The 16,360-nt window shown below is 46.4% G+C and overlaps 3 protein-coding genes and 1 long non-coding RNA gene across 6 annotated transcripts in view; 2 read left to right on the top strand and 2 right to left on the bottom strand.

Annotated features, from left to right (window-relative positions):
• Window positions 1–5: 5 nt before the first annotated feature.
• Window positions 6–4,403, bottom strand: Srpra (SRP receptor subunit alpha; the record flags this gene model as incomplete). The annotated part of the gene is made up of 12 exons (XM_031345288.1): window positions 4,147–4,403; window positions 3,479–3,562; window positions 3,060–3,223; window positions 2,692–2,852; window positions 2,282–2,438; window positions 2,023–2,176; window positions 1,720–1,808; window positions 1,500–1,618; window positions 1,277–1,363; window positions 831–1,003; window positions 537–750; window positions 6–67 (listed from the first exon to the last, which is right to left on the bottom strand). Coding segments are annotated over exons 1-12 (1,581 nt in total), but the record flags the coding sequence as incomplete, so codon positions are not given.
• Window positions 4,404–4,473: 70 nt separating this feature from the next.
• Foxred1 (FAD dependent oxidoreductase domain containing 1) lies at window positions 4,474–15,145 on the top strand. Of its 3 annotated transcripts, none has more exons than XM_031345290.1 (11): window positions 4,474–4,744; window positions 5,392–5,612; window positions 6,538–6,651; window positions 6,912–7,030; window positions 8,111–8,205; window positions 8,501–8,602; window positions 9,831–9,907; window positions 10,111–10,271; window positions 10,412–10,541; window positions 10,733–10,837; window positions 14,980–15,145. In XM_031345290.1, exons 1-11 carry the CDS (start codon window positions 4,660–4,662, stop codon window positions 15,133–15,135), a joined length of 1,365 nt encoding a protein of 454 aa, XP_031201150.1. In that variant the 5' UTR covers window positions 4,474–4,659; the 3' UTR covers window positions 15,136–15,145. The 3 variants fall into 3 exon arrangements, with proteins under 3 accessions (XP_031201150.1, XP_031201149.1, XP_031201151.1); XM_031345289.1 differs by lacking the exon at window positions 14,980–15,145 and adding an exon at window positions 11,056–11,993 and having other exon boundaries at window positions 4,479–4,744; XM_031345291.1 differs by lacking the exons at window positions 4,474–4,744; window positions 14,980–15,145 and adding an exon at window positions 11,056–11,993 and having other exon boundaries at window positions 5,591–5,612; window positions 6,560–6,651.
• LOC116073402 overlaps window positions 13,958–16,360 on the bottom strand; it is a 2,638-nt gene continuing 235 nt past the window's right edge. Inside the window, exon 2 of the long non-coding RNA XR_004111787.1 lies at window positions 13,958–14,145. This is a non-coding gene — a long non-coding RNA (uncharacterized LOC116073402). The remainder of the gene's footprint in view (window positions 14,146–16,360) is intronic.
• The window catches only part of Tirap (TIR domain containing adaptor protein), a 21,490-nt gene continuing 20,289 nt past the window's right edge, over window positions 15,160–16,360 (top strand). Inside the window, exons 1-2 of the mRNA XM_031345294.1 lie at window positions 15,160–15,271; window positions 16,182–16,306. The gene's annotated coding sequence lies outside the window, so the exon portion shown is untranslated. The remainder of the gene's footprint in view (window positions 15,272–16,181; window positions 16,307–16,360) is intronic.

Raw genomic sequence — 16,360 nt, 5'->3', positions numbered from 1 at the left:
AGAGGGGCATTATCTTGCATGCGGCCAGCAGTGTCCACCAGCACCACATCAAAGCCTTGGTTACGTGCTAGAGAGAGAAAGACAGTCAACTCCGGGCATGTAACTCACTCATACTCACTATCAACTTCTCAAGATTTCCAACTCTGGCTATGTGAAAAGTCACCTGTCACTCATGCTCACTGCAAGCTTCCTAAGATGTCCAAGTGTGGCTTATCTGAAAAGCCTATCCTACTTACTTACCCAGACTCTGGATTTCCTTACAGGGTACTGTAAGGAGAAACCTGTCCTATTCTTGGCTACCACCAAAACTATTCAGGGAAAGGACAGAAGTAGGAAAAAGATCACATTCAGGTTTACGGTTTAGATACACTAGGCTTTTCCTTTTAACTACACACATTACCTACCACCCAAAACCACTCATACAAGTAATTTACCATGACTTCTCTAAATAACCATATAGTAAGTTTATATGCCTAAGTCTATGCAAATTCCCAGGGACAAGGACACCACAAGCCCCCTTGGTTCCCACACTGTACCAAAGGCAATGGCTTCCATGGCAATGCCAGCAGCGTCCTTGCCATAGCCTTTTTCAAACAACTGCACCATCGTACGACCACCATGCTTCTCTGGGGGATGGAGGGCAGTCAGACGCCGGGTGTGTGTACGAAGCTGCTCAACAGCCCCAGCCCGAAATGTATCACAAGCAGCAATGAGGACACTAAAGCCGTTCTCTAAAAGCCAAAAGGAAATCTGCAAAAAAGTTAAAACTGTCACATAGAACCAAGATTCTAAAGCACAGGGTGGAAAGCAGGCTGTGGAACTGAGCTGACCTTGGCGAGATTAGTAGACTTCCCCACTCCATTAACACCACAGAAGGTAACAACATAAGGGCGCTGGCGACGTTGGGCATCCATGATATCCCGGAGCATGTCTACACGACGCTGTGGCTGCAGGATCTGTACCAGAGACTCCTGTAGAGCTTGCTTGACTGTCGAAGTCACAGCTTGAAAGAAAGATGTAGGGATTCAATCATAAAGTCCAATATACTTGATACCCAACATCTTCCCAATCTAATGGAATTAAGACCATACTAGGTTTTTCCCCAGAATTCAGATCACACTATTCTATTTCTTTATTATCTCAATTAACTGTCCTGTTTAAGTCCTAACAGCTGGTTTAGAAATTTAAAATGTTTGCCAGAAGGCACATACCCAAGCTGTCTGATTGTATTACCTCTGAAATGTATGTGCCCTTTGTGACTTGTGGAAATACTTACTGCTAAATGTCCCCATCACTTTCCCTTCTAACTTGTTGGCAACAGATTCACAGAGCTGGACAGCAATGTCAGCAGCCACATTCTTAGCTAAGGAGAGAGAGACAGCTGTGAGTTCTGTGTTAACAATGACCATGTTTCAAGAGCACAGCTTAGAAAATGATTCTATTCCTAATGAACTATGGCACATATAAGTCAATAACTCAACCCAGTCCTCCAGACTCACCAATGAGATGATCACGCATCTTGTCTAGCACAGATTCCATGTCTTCTCGACTCAAGCTCTTAGAACCTACCAGGCCCTTCAGCATCCCAAACATGCCACCCAGTGTTCCCTTGGTAGCACTACAATTATAGAAGATCAGAAATATGCATAAGGCCAGCAGGCAGGAGATATGGACCATCAATTCTGCATCCATACCACCTCCCACCCGAAATCCTTCTACCTAGGTTTGGTATTTTGAGTGGCCCCTTCATCATCTGAGCTGCTGCAATCTAGATCTTGAAGCTGGCCCCCAGGCCCAGTTCCTCGAATCTGGAGAACATAGACAAAAGAGATGTGATCAAGAACACTAACAGCTGAGGGGAAGAGCCCAAGATATACACTGTCAACATTATTTGAGACTTTGGAGAAACCCAAATATAGTTCACTCCTCTTCCAAATCCAGATATACCTACCCTCCATCTGTTTGTTTCCTTCCCAATTTCTGACCAATGGTGACCTTCACTCTGACCTTTATGCATCTTACCAAGTTGATATCTTCAGAAAGGGCTGCCTCTGGAGTTCCATTGGTGGTGGGAGTACTGTAATCCAAGACTTCCTTGTTAGCACAGCCACCTAGTTCCCACACCCGGGGTGCTTTTTTGCCCTTCTCCTTTGGAATATCTGACTTTGTAGACTTACTGCAAAGGATCACATGAAAAAAGTTACAGGAGAAAAGTAGGAGAGTTTCCTGGCCCCTACCACAGCTGGGTAACAGTCATCAGAGACCAGTTACCGCTGCTCACCTGGATTTGTCCAGGCCCTTCCCATGCTTCTGAATGAACTCCTCTCTCTTCCTACGTATCAGCTCCTCTTTGGAAAGTTCTCCATTCTCAGGTCCCACTGGGAGACCTGGCTTTTCTGTGGGGGCTGTTTTGCTGGTAGCCAAAGGGCCATCAGAACCTGTTAAGAGAAACGTTACTGGAGGAAAAAATAAAAACACAAATCCCAACCATCCAGATAATAACTACAATTCTTCCCAATCCTTAAGAGCAAACTTAGACCAAACACCTTGAAGACTACAATGCCTCAAGGGGATTATAGGGTGGTGAGCAAGTTAACGGAGGCCAGCAATGTCAAAAAGATTACCACAGAGCTTTATAACACTATCCTAACACCTTTCATGTCCTAGCAGATTCAGGAAACTCAAACACACCTTCCTTTTTGGCCCCCTTTTTTTTGTTGTTTTTTGCTTTTTCCTTGGTCTTTTCCCCCCGTGTTTCAATCATGGACCTCACAGGTTTCTTAGCTTTTTCAGAATCTTCAAATTTCTTCATGGTAGTGGGAGCACGGATCTTACTGCTCTCCTCTGCTTCACTAAAGAGAAAAGAGACTAGTTGGTCTTTCTACCCATGTAAGAGGAAGAACTCTGACTAAAGAAAAAGGTCCCACATATCAAAAGGACTATAGGAAACAAGCTACAAAATGTGACTGACTTGAACCCACGTTAATACAGATGAGCCACCTACAGGCAGGCACTCTTAAATTATGAAAATTTCCCCCTTTGAAGGGAAAGCCTCTCACCGAAGGAGCCGCAGGAAGTCATTTTGGAAATCAAAAGTGCCATTCAATAGACTTAAGGCACTCTGTTGTTGGATTTCTGTGCGGTACTTATCCCGGAACAGCCGGTGCACATCATCTATCAATTTGTCTACATAAGTCAGTGTGAGGATCTTCTGAAAGCCAACCTGTTTGTGGAAGGAAACAGGGCCAATAGATCTCCTTTCATGCCAGCCCAGAATGGAAGGAAGCCAACTCAACCGAGGCCTCCAGAGATAGATTTCCTGTCCTGAGAGATAGCCAAGCTTTCCACCTTACCCAGAAGTTGCTTTCTTTCTCCCCTCCACCTTCCTTTTTTATTACTTTATCACATACACAATACCCACAATTAATTGGGCTCATCAATGGGGATTCTGTTGAGAACATCATATACCCCTACTTACCACAAACACCAGCTCAAACTGGTTGTCCAGTTTATACTTGAGTGTGAGAGCCTCATGAGTGAAAGAGTTGTTACCTCCCCGTTCCTGGAAAAAGAGTGTTTCAGCATTCAGGCTATCCACAGCAAAACCAGACTTTGGACTATGTTTGGGAAATCACCAGATCTTATCCTGGCCTCAACAAGGGAGTACTGAGACATTTCTCTCCAGAATCCCACCAGAAAAAGAGAAAGACCGATAGATACCAAGTAGGGGCAAGGGATAAAGCTGGGAGAGGAGACACGACACGTGGGAGCCAGAAAGTAAACAGTCATATATAAACAATCAGGTCTTCTAGCAGCTGTAAACCATTTAGTGCTTCTGAAAGGTGTTCTCACATCCACAGTGTCACCCAACCTCAAAACAACAGAAAACCAAGCTGCTCGGATGAGTGAAGAGAGGGCTCAAGTCCATTAGGATGCCAGAACATGGCTAGAGCCCTTGAAACGGGAGGTGTGGGGGGCGTCGCAAAGTTTCGGGATACTGTGATGCAGGCAAGTCGATCCTGGGTGGCCGGTAAGCGACCAGTTTGAGGAGGTTAGGACAGAAAGTGCGGAGAGATTACTGGAAGGGAGACCACAGTCTGGGTCTGAGGGATCAGAGCCCGGAGTTCTGCCCCGCGGGGGTGGTACCTGCAGTAGTACGGAACGAATCAACGCGTTGACGGGCCCGGTGCACGAGTCGCTCACGCCCTGGAAACACCAGAGCACAAGCCCGCCCTTCGAGAAGATGGTGAAGAAGTCAAGCATGACGGCAGCGGGAGAAGACTTGGGGCCGAGACCGGCGCCGGGAACTCGGGCCGCGTCCGCCGCCGCTTCCTGCTGCGCCAAGCGCGGGACACGTCACACCAGCAGTCCCCGGAAACCGGTTCAGCCGCACTTCCGCTACGAGCCGCTGGGGTCCCGCCCCTTCCCCGCTCAGGGCGCGCTGGATGACGTAGCTCTAGACGGACCAATAGTAGACATGGGCGGGACTCCCGAAGCGCTAGCCCCCTATAGAGTGGAAGGGGTGGAACCTGAAGAGCACGGCCGGCTAATCGGCGCATTCGCGTCTGTTCCCTGTGGCGCGGACCGATGACTGGAAGAACGGAGGCCGCCGGACGGGCAGGCACCTCCAGCTGAAAGAAGTCGGGCTCTTTTAAGGCCATGTTTCGCAAAGTGCTGCGTCTTGGCTTGGGCCCTGGCCTCCCTTACCGGGGGCTACGCACACGCAAAGGAGGCTTTACTCCGGGTAAAGCTGAGGGAAGCACTAGTTCTGGGGAGCTCAAAACCTCCATATATGTGACCTTCAAGGTTCGACCCCCTGCCTCGTGCTGGAGGGACAGCGAGTTAGCTGGGGAACGGGGTAGGCTTGCCTGTTAAAGGCTCAAGAGCCAAGGCAAGTGTATGGATCTCAAGGAGGCACTTCTCAGTGGACAATGCCATATAAATGGAAGCTTGCTGGTGGTAATGGATAAGGATAAGAAACCATTATAGAGGTGCCCGGCTTTAGAAGGCTGTGCAGTATGAAGTATATTAACTTAGGGACTCGTGTTCCCTGAGCCTGGGATACCTGAGTGGAGATAACTGCAGTTGAATATCTGAGAATGGGGCTCAGGAGGGAGAGAGATCTGCAAGAGCTAAACAATGCGAGTTACTCCGGGGAAATAGAAAGTGTAATTTTAGGAAGTTGAATCTTCCAGTGTTAGAGGAGATCCATGATAGTGGGGCCTGGTGGGACAAAGACCAAACAACAAAGATGTAAAAATACTGCTACATCTGAGTTGATCTTAGGAGAAAGGTTGGACATGTGCCAACCCAGATGCCTATTTCAGCCCACCCTCCAACCCCCAACCACGTACAAAAGAACATAAGTCCATCTAACTCTGTGTCCTGCAGACTGGGATGCAAAGGTGTCTGACTTTAAGAAGAAGATCGAGTCCATTCTTCCAGGAAAGCAATGTGAAGAGCTATATGACACCAGCCACCTGCCCCCAGAACATTCAGATGTGGTCATCATAGGAGGTGGGATTCTTGGTCTGTCTGTGGCCTTCTGGCTGAAGAAGCTGGAGAGTAGACGAGGTGCCATTCGGGTGCTGGTGGTGGAACAAGACCACACGGTGAGGTCAGGGAGTAAGGGAGGACACAACCTCTAGAAGTCCAAAGGACGGGAGACTGTGCTTTGGACTTTAGAGCTTAAGAAATAATTCCAGGTTCTTCCCTCCCTCAAAAAAGACCCTTGGCAATAACATTGTTTTGCTGGGGGAGGGGAAGAGGCTTTGTTACTGTTGTTTAATCTCTTTGGAGACAGGGTCTCAATATATAGCTGAAGCTGGCTCTGAACTTAACCTCCCAACTGCTGGGATTACACATGTGCTCCAGAACATTTGCCTAGACTTTGCTTATAAAAGCAGATTCTACAGTGATTGCATTTCCATGTCTGAAGGTCTATCCAAGACAGCTTGTATTCTTGCTACTTATTCATGCAAACAATGGCCTCTGCCTTCCTTTAGGTTCTTGTTTGCTATTGGCAGTTAGGTGCAAATCTTATGTTTGTCTTCATTATATCCTTCCAGTCTAATAAATTAGTTATTGAAGGTTAACTCCCAACCCTTGGGCTTCCTGGCCAATACTATTGTGTCCCAATATGTCCAGCCCTATGAAAACAATTAACTTCTGCTCAGTTCATCTGCCACTGATGATTTAAAACACTGTATATCGCCAGGCAGTGGTAGCCCACGCCTTTAATCCCAGCACTTGGGAGGCAGAGTCAGTCGGATTTTTGAGTTCAAGGCCAGCCTGGTCTACAAAGTGAGTTCCAGGACAGCCAGGGCTATACAGAGAAACCCTGTCTTGAAAAACAAAACAAACAAAAAAACCACTGTATATCTTTGAGTTGTGAGTAGACTTCTGTACAGGTTTATCCATACTTGCTCCTTGAAAATTGATTCCCCTTTGCATTTAGATGTATAACTGACAGCTTCCATTGCAGGATTCCATTACATATGACATCATGAAAGTCTACCTCAGTTTTTCTTTTCACAGTATTCACGGGCTTCCTCCACAGGGCCTTCTGTGGGCGGGATTTGGCAGCAGTTTTCTGTGCCTGAGAATGTCCAACTCTCACTCTTTTCAATCAACTTTCTACGGAACATAAATGTATGTACAATAAGATTTGATGGCTGGGATAGGAGCCCCTTCTTTAATCCAAAGATCAGTTAGCCTAGCTGGTAAGGGGAACCAAGAAGTAGTGTATTGGAGGCAATAAGGCATTGGGATCCTTGACTGTCTTCCATTGTTGGTGCCTAGAAAAGGGTTTGTCTTGATGGTGGCCACTGCTCCTGGAGCTCTAGTGAGGCCAGGGAGGCTCCCTTTTATGTCAGCCTCTTTGGACAGCAGCTTTTTTTCTTTGCACACAGGAGCACCTGGCTGTGGTGGATGCTCCTCCTGTGGAACTTCAGTTTAACCCCTCAGGCTGTCTCTTGCTAGCTTCAGAAAAGGATGCCGCCACCTTGGAAAGCAATGTGAAAATGCAAAGGTGGGTGCCCAGCACAGCCCTGAGCTGCTTCTTGGCTTCACATACTTGGTGAGCTTCACATACTTCACTGAGTTCCTATGCCAAGTTAGAAATGGGGAAGCCAAAGATCATTTCATAAGAATCTCCTCATCAGTAGCTCTTATTATCAGGGAAAATGGGCCCATTTAACCCTTCAAGGCCCCGTGGGGAGGGCTATAAGCCAGTCGTGGACACTTACCAGATCACAGCACCCATGTAAGATACTTCCCAAACCTAACAAACCAGAATGCCTAAGGAGTGGCCAGAGGTCTGGACTCCTAACAGAAATTCTAATTTAGGGACCAGCAAACTATATAAAGGGCCAGACAGTAAATAGTTTAGGTTTTGCTTGTTATTTTGTCTCTGTTTCAACTTTTCTGCTCTGCCATTATAGCACAAAAGTAGCCACAGACAAAAAAATAGAAATTATGGAGTGTGGTTCATAAATAAAACTAGGCAGCAGGTTGGCCTTAGCATGTTGAGCTTCATATTAATTATGGTTTGGGCATCTTTGTGATATGGTATGCATAGGCTGTCTTCTGATATGCTTTGAATCTCACTAGTGAAACCAGATAAATGTTTGTGGATGCTAACTCATTTAATTAATTTAATCAGAACATCCCATTTTACATGTGGGGAAACTGGAGCAAGATCTAGTAAAGCTGGCATTGTGCCTCAGTTTAAACTAGACACTGGCTCGTAGGAGTGTTTCTTGGCACTTTCATTCCCTGGCCAGTAAGTTTTCTAGAGGAGACACTCATTCTGAGGACAGGGTTGTGCTAGGCAGCAGAGAAGAAGGTGTTTTACAAGAGGCAGTGGAACGTGGTCCCCCACCATCTTGTGAAAGGAGAACGAGTAGGTTGGGGCAAGGAGTTGAGAGTACTGAAGGCAGACAGGAGTGTAAAGAAGAAAAAGTGAGCCTTCACATCCAGCAGTCAAGAGAAATTTGGGACACACTAGAACTGAGTGAGCCAGACTTCCTCTCATGAAGTTTGGGTCCATGTTTCTCCTCTCAGAATATTCTCACTAACACATTAACTGAGATGCATACATTTCTCTTAGGCAGGAAGGAGCCAAAGTCTGTCTGATGTCTCCTGAGCAGCTACAGAACAAGTTTCCCTGGATAAATGTAGAAGGAGTAGCTCTGGCCTCTTATGGTGAGGCTCATCATCGGAGCACATGGCTTTTTTCCCCTGAAGATGGGGATTGAAAGCTCCTTAGGTTGAAAGTCTCAGTGTGCCATCTCCACAACTGAAGGAGGACCACTTTCCTCCTGAGCAACAGGGTCTACCCCAAACCATGCTACTTCTCTGGCCTTCAGCATGACTGGACTCTGGTAGAGTTGGTCAAGATGACTTTCCCTGCTTCTAAAGCCCTAAGGAAGTATGTGGGGTAAACAGTGGGAAAAGGAGGGTGCTGGTACTTCATGAGTTTTCTTTTTCCTTATGTCAGGGTTGGAGGATGAAGGTTGGTTTGATGCCTGGTCTTTGCTCCAGGGTCTTCGTCGAAAGGTCCAATCAATGGGAGTCTTTTTCTGCCAGGGAGAGGTGACACGTGAGTCCAAAGTCTCGTTCCCTCTGCTTTTGTCTTACACCTAGGAGAAGACCTAGCCCAGGCTCTGCCTTTCTGCTCACAGGCTCACCCAGGGTTGGTTTGAGAGGCCATCTTCCCCTAAGCAGTTCAGCTCCTCTTACTACACTGCCCTATTCCTGGGTAACCAAGTTTATTTTGGTTTCTTGATGTCTCTTGAGTATCCATGGGAAAGCACTTATCCTTCCCATTTTCTTTCCTTGAAAAAGCAGTGGTGGTTGTGGAGCCAGGAATGTGACTGTTGGTAGAGTGCTTGCCTAGCATGAATGAAACCCTAAGATCCATCCCCCTAGGTTATATCCCCATAAACTGGGCACAGTGCTGCATGCCTATAATCCCAGAACTCTGGAGTTACAAACAGGAAAATAAGAAGTTCAGGGTCATCCTCCACTACACAGGAGGTCTGAGACTAGTCTGTGATACATGAGACCCTTTCTCAAAAGAAACCAGCATGAACCCCTATTTCCCTCAAGGGTGTGTGTGTGTGTGTGTGTGTGTGTGTGTGTGTGTGTGTGTGTGTTTTAATTACTGTTCTGTTGCTTTGAAGAGATCCCCATGACCAAAGCAACTCTTATAAAAGAAAGAATTTAGTTAGGGGATGCTTGGAGCTTCAGAAGATCAGTCCATCATCATCATGATGGGGAGCATGGTGGCAGCAGAAATGGTGCTGGACAAGTAGCTGTGAGCTATATCATGATCCACAAGCAGCAGGCGGAGAGAAAGACAGACACTGAGCCTAGTATGGGCTTTTAAAACCTTATATTCCCAGTGACGCGCCTCTTCCAACAAGGACACACCTCCTAGTCCTTCCCAAGCACTTCATCAGTTGGGGACTAAGCATGCAAATGTTAGCCTACAGGGCCATTCTCATTCAAACCACCATTTTGTGTCTTTGTGTTTATCTTTGTATCTGTGTTTATCCAGGGAAACTTATTTTGCAGCTCCTCAGGAGACATCAGACAGACTCAGTTAATGTGTTAGGGAGAGTATCTTGAGGGGAGAAACATGGACCCCCAACTCCATGAGAGGAAGTCCAGCTCACTCATAACTCTGCTTTGCCACAAATGGCCCATCAGTACATGTTGATGGAAACACTAGAGCTAGAATCCAGGGTCTCATGCATGCAGGGCATACACTCTAACCCTGAGCTAACCCTTCCTGAAGGACTTATTTTTTAATTTCTTTCGTGAAGGTTTTATCACTTCATCTAGCCCAATGGAGACCCCAACTGGGGAACAGGTAGTCATGAAAAGGATCAACAATGTCCATGTAAGTCCCAAGTTGTAATGTGCTCCTTACTAGAGTGGAGGGCAAGAAGGGTGATAATCTACTCAGATGTCAATCTTTTACCTGCTTCCCAGCACTGATAAAGTTAGGCTCCAAGGGAAATAAATCTGTCAGGATCTATTGTGTGCCCTGATTCCCCTCACACACAGCCGGGCTTCCTTCCTCCCACCCTCTGGTGCCTACAGGTGAAAATGGACAGGAGCCTGGAGTATCAGCCAGTGGAATGTGCTGTAGTGATCAATGCTGCAGGAGCCTGGTCTGGGCACATTGCAGAGCTGGCTGGTATTGGGAAAGGACTTCCTGGCACCCTCCAGGGCACCAAGCTACCTGTGGAGCCAAGGAAAAGGTAGCTACCCTCAGGACAGCTAAGGATGAAAAAGAACTGTTACAAACGTTTAGGATGTATTTGTGTGTATACGTGTATGGTCTGGGCAGAGGGTTGGTGAGTATATTCCTGCAATGTCGTAACTTTCCTGATCATGGCAGGTACGTGCACTTATGGCACTGCCCACAGGGACCAGGTTTGGAGACACCATTGGTTGCAGACATCAGTGGAGTCTATTTCCGACGGGAAGGATTGGGCAGCAACTACCTAGGTGGCTGTAGCCCTACTGAGGTAAATTAAGTTTTGAGGAAACATAAACAAGATGTTATTAAAGAGGCAAGCCATTGGGGAGGGGTGGGGAGGCTTTGCTGTCCTTGGTGTTAGAATTGGAATCCACTGAAGGGATTGATAATAGGAATCAGGTCTTGGCTTGCCCTCATATTCCAAGCAATATATAAACCTTGCCTCTACCTCTTACTTAGGAGGAAGAACCAGACCCAACAAATCTGGAAGTGGACCATGACTTCTTCCAGAACAAAGTATGGCCTCATTTGGTCGAGAGGGTGCCATCTTTTAAGACTCTGGAGGTAACTAAAGGGGAATAACTGTTTCTATTAGGATTTGGCTATCAAGCAGCCCACCTTAGTCCCTTTGACCTGTTGTGTTCTCTCCAGCTAACAGTTGCTAAGAAACCTATTGTTTCTATCCCATCACATGAACCCTTTAGCAGATGATCCTGAGCAAGGGTGTGGGTTGAGCTTGTCTGTGGCTTTACCAAGAACCTCAGCATCTTTTGCACCTGCAGGTACAGAGTGCCTGGGCTGGCTATTATGACTACAATACTTTTGACCAGAATGGCGTGGTGGGCGCCCACCCACTAGTTGTCAACATGTACTTTGCTACAGGCTTCAGTGGTCGTGGGCTTCAGCATGCACCTGGGATTGGTCTCGCTGTGGCAGAAATGATACTAGAGGGTCACTTTAAGACCATCGACATGAGCCCCTTCCTCTTTACCCGCTTTTACTTAGGAGAGAAGTTACAGGAGTACAATATTCTCTGAGCGTGAAAACTGTCTGTGGGCCTCACCAGCCCAGGCGTCCCCCTTTACTCACCACCCGAGTCTCCCCAGACTGTGCCAGGGATACATCCCTTTCTTCACCGTCCTTTAAACCAGGCCTCTTCCCCAGTGTCTCTAGACACGGAATGAGCATAAGCACAGAGACCCAGACCAATGGAAAGTGAGGAAGTGGGACCCTAGGACTGATTGTAGCCTAGGCTGATCCACTACTCAAACAGTACAGCTGGCATCCTGGGCATGACGCCCAGGACTGGTCTCCTTCCTGGTGCTGATGCAGAGAAATCTGACCAGAGCCAAGGCACAGAGCACTCTAGGATAGCCTGGCCCAAATTTATTGACTTGTCTATCAACCTGTTCTTCAGTCAACAAATGTATGTGATTAACCCCTTCACTCATTTCTTATGTTCTTCCTACTTTTCTTTCCATGGTAGAAGCTTTTGAAGTATTGTGCCATTAAAAAGGCAGCTTCGGGGGCTGGAAAAATGGTTAAGAGCACTGACTGCTCTTCCAGAGTTCCTGAGTTCAATTCCTAGCAACCACATGGTGGCTCACAACCATCTGGAATGGGGTCCAGTGACCTCTTCTAGTCTGTCTGAGGACAGTGTCAATGTACTCACATACATAAATTAAATAAATCTTTCAAAATAAAAAAAAAGGCAGCCTCATCCTCTTGAGAGTGTTTCTTAGATCCTCTGTGGAGGGCATCTTGTTGCAAGCTATTATCCTGTTACTTGAGATCTACAGAAACAATGGTTCTAGGGAAAGAAACAAGATCATTTATCTAGTTAACTTCTGTAAACCCCCAGCTTCTGGCTATCAACATTCAGTCTATAGGAGGGTTCAAAGTGGGTCTCTGAGTGGATCGTGGAGCTTTGCGAGGAAAAGGAGCCAGGATCTGAAGAGCCATACTGAGAAGCTTGGATGTCATCTTGGCAGAAACCCAGCAGAAGATTTTTAAATATTGGAAGCAACATGATGAGATTTTCCATTTAAAAATCTCCCTCTGACTAGGATGTAGCCCAGTGGTAGAGTGCTTGCTTAGCATGTAGATGGCTCTGGCTTTGATCCTCAGCACCAACACAAGAGAGGATCTGGGGGAAGTCACTGGTTCCCTTGTAGAGAAAAGAATCAGATAGCAAAGCAGGAAGCAGGCTCTAGACAAAGGCTGTTTTAGTCTACTTAACAAATAACAGTCATGGTGGACCAATGTGACAATGGCAACATGAAATGGAGTCAGTTTTTCCCAGGTTTCTAGCTAAACAGTCCATCAGGTACCATGCTTCTTACCAAAATGACAGAGGGAAGAACAGCAAAATGAGTGGTCTGGTGTGGGACAAACTGAAAGAAAAGTGCCTGTGGGAGGTGTGAGGGGTGATGGACTAATTGAATGGGCAGTCTGAGTGTAGATAGGTGACAGAACAGCATCAGCAATGGAAAGCAAAGTGTTAGGGTCAACACAGAAAAGCTAGGGTAGGGCTGGAGAGATGGCTCAGCGGTTAAGAGCACTGACTGCTTTTCCAAAGATCCTGAGTTCAAATCCCAGCAACCACATGGTGGCTCGCAACCATTTATAACGAGATAACGAGATGACACCCTCTTCTGGTATGTCTGAGGACAGCTATAGGTATACTTATATATAATAAATAAATCTTTTAAAAAAAAAGAAAGAAAAGCTGGGGTACCAACTGACATTTAGAGAAAACAGATGAATGCTGAAAGAGTGGCCCATGAGGCAGGAGAAAATCCAGTTAAATGGGATCATGAAGACCAAAAAGTAGGCACTAGAATGAAGTATCACATGCCAGCTGGGCTCAGCACCTAGCAAGTCAGTGGGGACCAGGGAATGCAATCTAAGGCACAGATAGAGACGTTACAGAAGAGAGCGAACTAGAGTAGAGCTTCCTGGGAAAATGGCTCCTTCAGAAGTTCTTTGGAGTAAATAAAAAGTAAAAGAGGTAGACACCATATAGGGGAGGAGATAGGAGAAGAGATGGGTCAGCTGGGAGTATAAAGACTGAGTATAAAGGCTTGAAGAGAGCCAGGGATTAGGCAGTAAGCAAAAGAAAAGTCACCAGGAGGTAGTGCTGAAACATTAGAAGGGTCTTGTCATGAACAAGGTGGACAGGACTTAGGTTAAAGAGACAGGTCAGAGGGCTGGAGAGATGGCTCAGCGGTTAAGAGCACTGACTGCTCTTCCTGAGGCCCTGAATTCAGTTCCCAGCAACCACATGGTGGCTCACGACCATCTGTAATGGGATTTGATGCCCTCTTCTGGTGTGTCCGAAGACAGCGACAGTATACTCACATACATAAAATAAATAAATCTTTAAAAAAAAAGAGAGAGAGAGAGAGGTCAGAGAATTGGTTAGCCCTGGATTATAGAGGTGCCCTGTAGCATAATTTTAACAAAACCTTTGTATGTGCCAAGAATCTAGAGTGATGGCACCTAAGCTTTGCAGTAGCCTTTTGTCAGCGATGGTTATCTGAAATTTGTATGAGGCTATTCTTTTGCATATCTTAGTTGGGAGATAGGTCTGGCAAACCCGGAGGCCTCACAAAGCCACCCTGCTGAGAATTGCTTAGGTGATAGTTCTCTCAAGATAGCCGCAGAATCAGATAAGAAGTTTTGGCTTGCTAAAGGTGTCTTTTAAGGAACAATAAAAAATGCTTCCAGGAGGCTGTTGAGGTCAGTCCACAGAGGCTTGCCTTGCTGCTAAGAAGCCTGAGTCCATCCTGTAGTGGGGCTCTTCAGCTGATCAGTCCATGTGACCCACCAACATTCACAGTGCCCCATAGTGATTTCAGCACAGCATCAGTCTAAGGGTTCAAAGAAATAGATGTTATAATCATTTCAACTATGCCCTTTCAACTATGTGAGAGGCTGGGCCAAGCCCTCATCTTTGTCACAAAGCCAGCAAGCCCACACCCTGTCCTGTACTCTGAGTGCCCATCGAAGCATTCCTGCTGGACCCTAAAGATCCTTCCTGGCCCCAGGGAGTTTTTACTGCAATGAGAGATAGGTCAAAGGGATTTGTGGGTAGGGCAGATGAAGAAAGGCTTTCCTCGGGCAAGCAAGATGGCTCAAAATGCCATTTAGGCCTGACAACTTAGTTTCAATCCCTAGAACCCAAGTTAAAATGCATGATATGGTTGCATATGTGTGCAATCCCAGGGTTCAATATGCCAGGGAAAGTAGACTTGCCTGGAACCTCAAGAGCCAGCCAGCCTGGAGTATATAGGGTGATGGAAACAAGAGATATCCTACCTCAACATGGTGGAAGAGAACCAACTCTCAAAAACTGCCCTCTCACCTATACACATGCAATAATAATGTTTAAAATCTTTATTTCATTTGTATGTGTATGCTGGGGGCAGGGAGGAGGAGGACAGACGATGAGGGAGTCCTTCCCTCAAGTTGGAGTTACATGTAACTGTGAGCCACTGGATATGGGTGCTGGGAATCAACTCAGGTCCTCTGGATGGGCAGCAGATGATCTTAACCACTCCAGCCTTAATTTCTTGGCCAGGTAGAGTGGCCCAAGTCTTTAATCCCGGAACTTAGAGGCAGGAAGATGAAAAAAGTTGAAAGTCATTTTAACTACAAGTTTGAAGCCAGCCTAGGTTATTGAGGAGGAAATGCTTTCCTAACAGGATGAAGAAATGAGCCTGGCCGGAAGGGGCATTTTTCACAAGCACAGCTGGGCAGAGGCCGAAGGGAGAGCAGAAATGTCCTCACTGCTGGGCAGTGGTGGTGCACGCACGCCTTTAATCCCAGCACTTGGGAGGCAGAGGCAGGTGGATTCCTGAGTTCGAAGCAAGCCTGGTCTACAGAGTGAGTTCCAGGACAGCCAGAGCTATACAGAGAAACTGTCTCGAAAAACAAAACAAAACAAAAACAAAAAACAAAAACAAAATGTCCTTGACAAGGAGCCGTCCACCAAATGTGAGCAACTTCTGGGTGTCCAGCTGCTGAGGGTAGGGGTGGAGGGTGGATATGAGACAGCTCTTTCCCTAAAGCTTTTATCCCTAACAGAATAAAAAATGGTTTATTCTTGAGCCATACTTGAGTGACCATGTCCCAGGAATATAAATTTACGTTACCCTAAACTGCATGTTCCAATGTGGAAGTCGCTTGACAAAGTTTTAAATTTTTACAGAACAAAGTCATAAACAAGCCAAGTATAAAATACATTGGTGGGTACTTCACAGAGGCAGTTACAGCAAAGATGGGGGGAGGGAAGCTTTGCTATAGCTTTGCTTTGCTAGCGTCAGGTGTTATCTGACGATAGATTTTGGATTGGGCAGCTATGGGTCTGTTCAAGGAATGGCTGGCTATTCAGGGAGCATTAGAGCTAGCTGAGCTAAGGTGAGCCTGTGGACAGGCAATATTCCTATCTCTCCAACTTACTGCAGTTGTAATCAGTAAGTCAGTCTTTGCAGACACAGTTGCTTTCCAGGAATTCTTATGAATATTCATCTCTCAACACCAGCAACCAGAGAGTGTAATTTTGATGAGTGAACCTAGAAAGATCATGCATGAACAGCCCCACAGCACCAACTGCCTCCCTCAGAACAAGTTATAGTTTGGCAGGCCAAACAGAAAAGGAAATCAGAGAGGGCTCATAAGGCCTTATACCAGCCCATTAATACTCCTGCCTCCTGCAGTATTTCATGTGGGTTGGTTTTAGGTTGGTATTTTAATAATACTTCAATAGCAGGAAATACTGAGAGTGCTGTATTATTCCCTTGGTGGTTCACAAAGCTCACAGCAAGGACTCTAAGAAGTGGGGGCAGAGGACTTAAGTATTTCATCAGGACTTGCCAACATTTTGTCTGGCCACTCTTTTTTGCAGTTATTTTGGTACCCTCAGAAATGGAACTGCAATTCCACTGGGAAATCCCTGCGGGCAAGCACTTTTGGCCAGACTGATTCCAGCCTGTGGGCGGCAACATTAATGGGACTCACCCTCCCATAAAGGTACCGACCTCCCAGGGGCAGGCCAGCCTGTCATCTTCGCCCGTTTAACGTACC

Source organism: Mastomys coucha, unplaced genomic scaffold (assembly GCF_008632895.1).
Source record: "Mastomys coucha isolate ucsf_1 unplaced genomic scaffold, UCSF_Mcou_1 pScaffold23, whole genome shotgun sequence".
NCBI lineage: Eukaryota > Metazoa > Chordata > Mammalia > Rodentia > Muridae > Mastomys > Mastomys coucha.
This window is presented reverse-complemented; position numbering and strand designations above follow the sequence as displayed.

Coding starts and splice junctions, on each gene's coding strand:
- Foxred1 (XM_031345289.1), top strand. CDS start 4,660: ATGTTTCGCAAAGTGCTGCGTCTTGGCTTGGGCCCTGGCCTCCCTTAC. Junction 6,652..6,911: donor ACTTTCTACGGAACATAAAT/GTATGTACAATA, acceptor CTTTGCACACAG/GAGCACCTGGCTGTGGTGGA. Junction 8,206..8,500: donor AGTAGCTCTGGCCTCTTATG/GTGAGGCTCATC, acceptor TCCTTATGTCAG/GGTTGGAGGATGAAGGTTGG.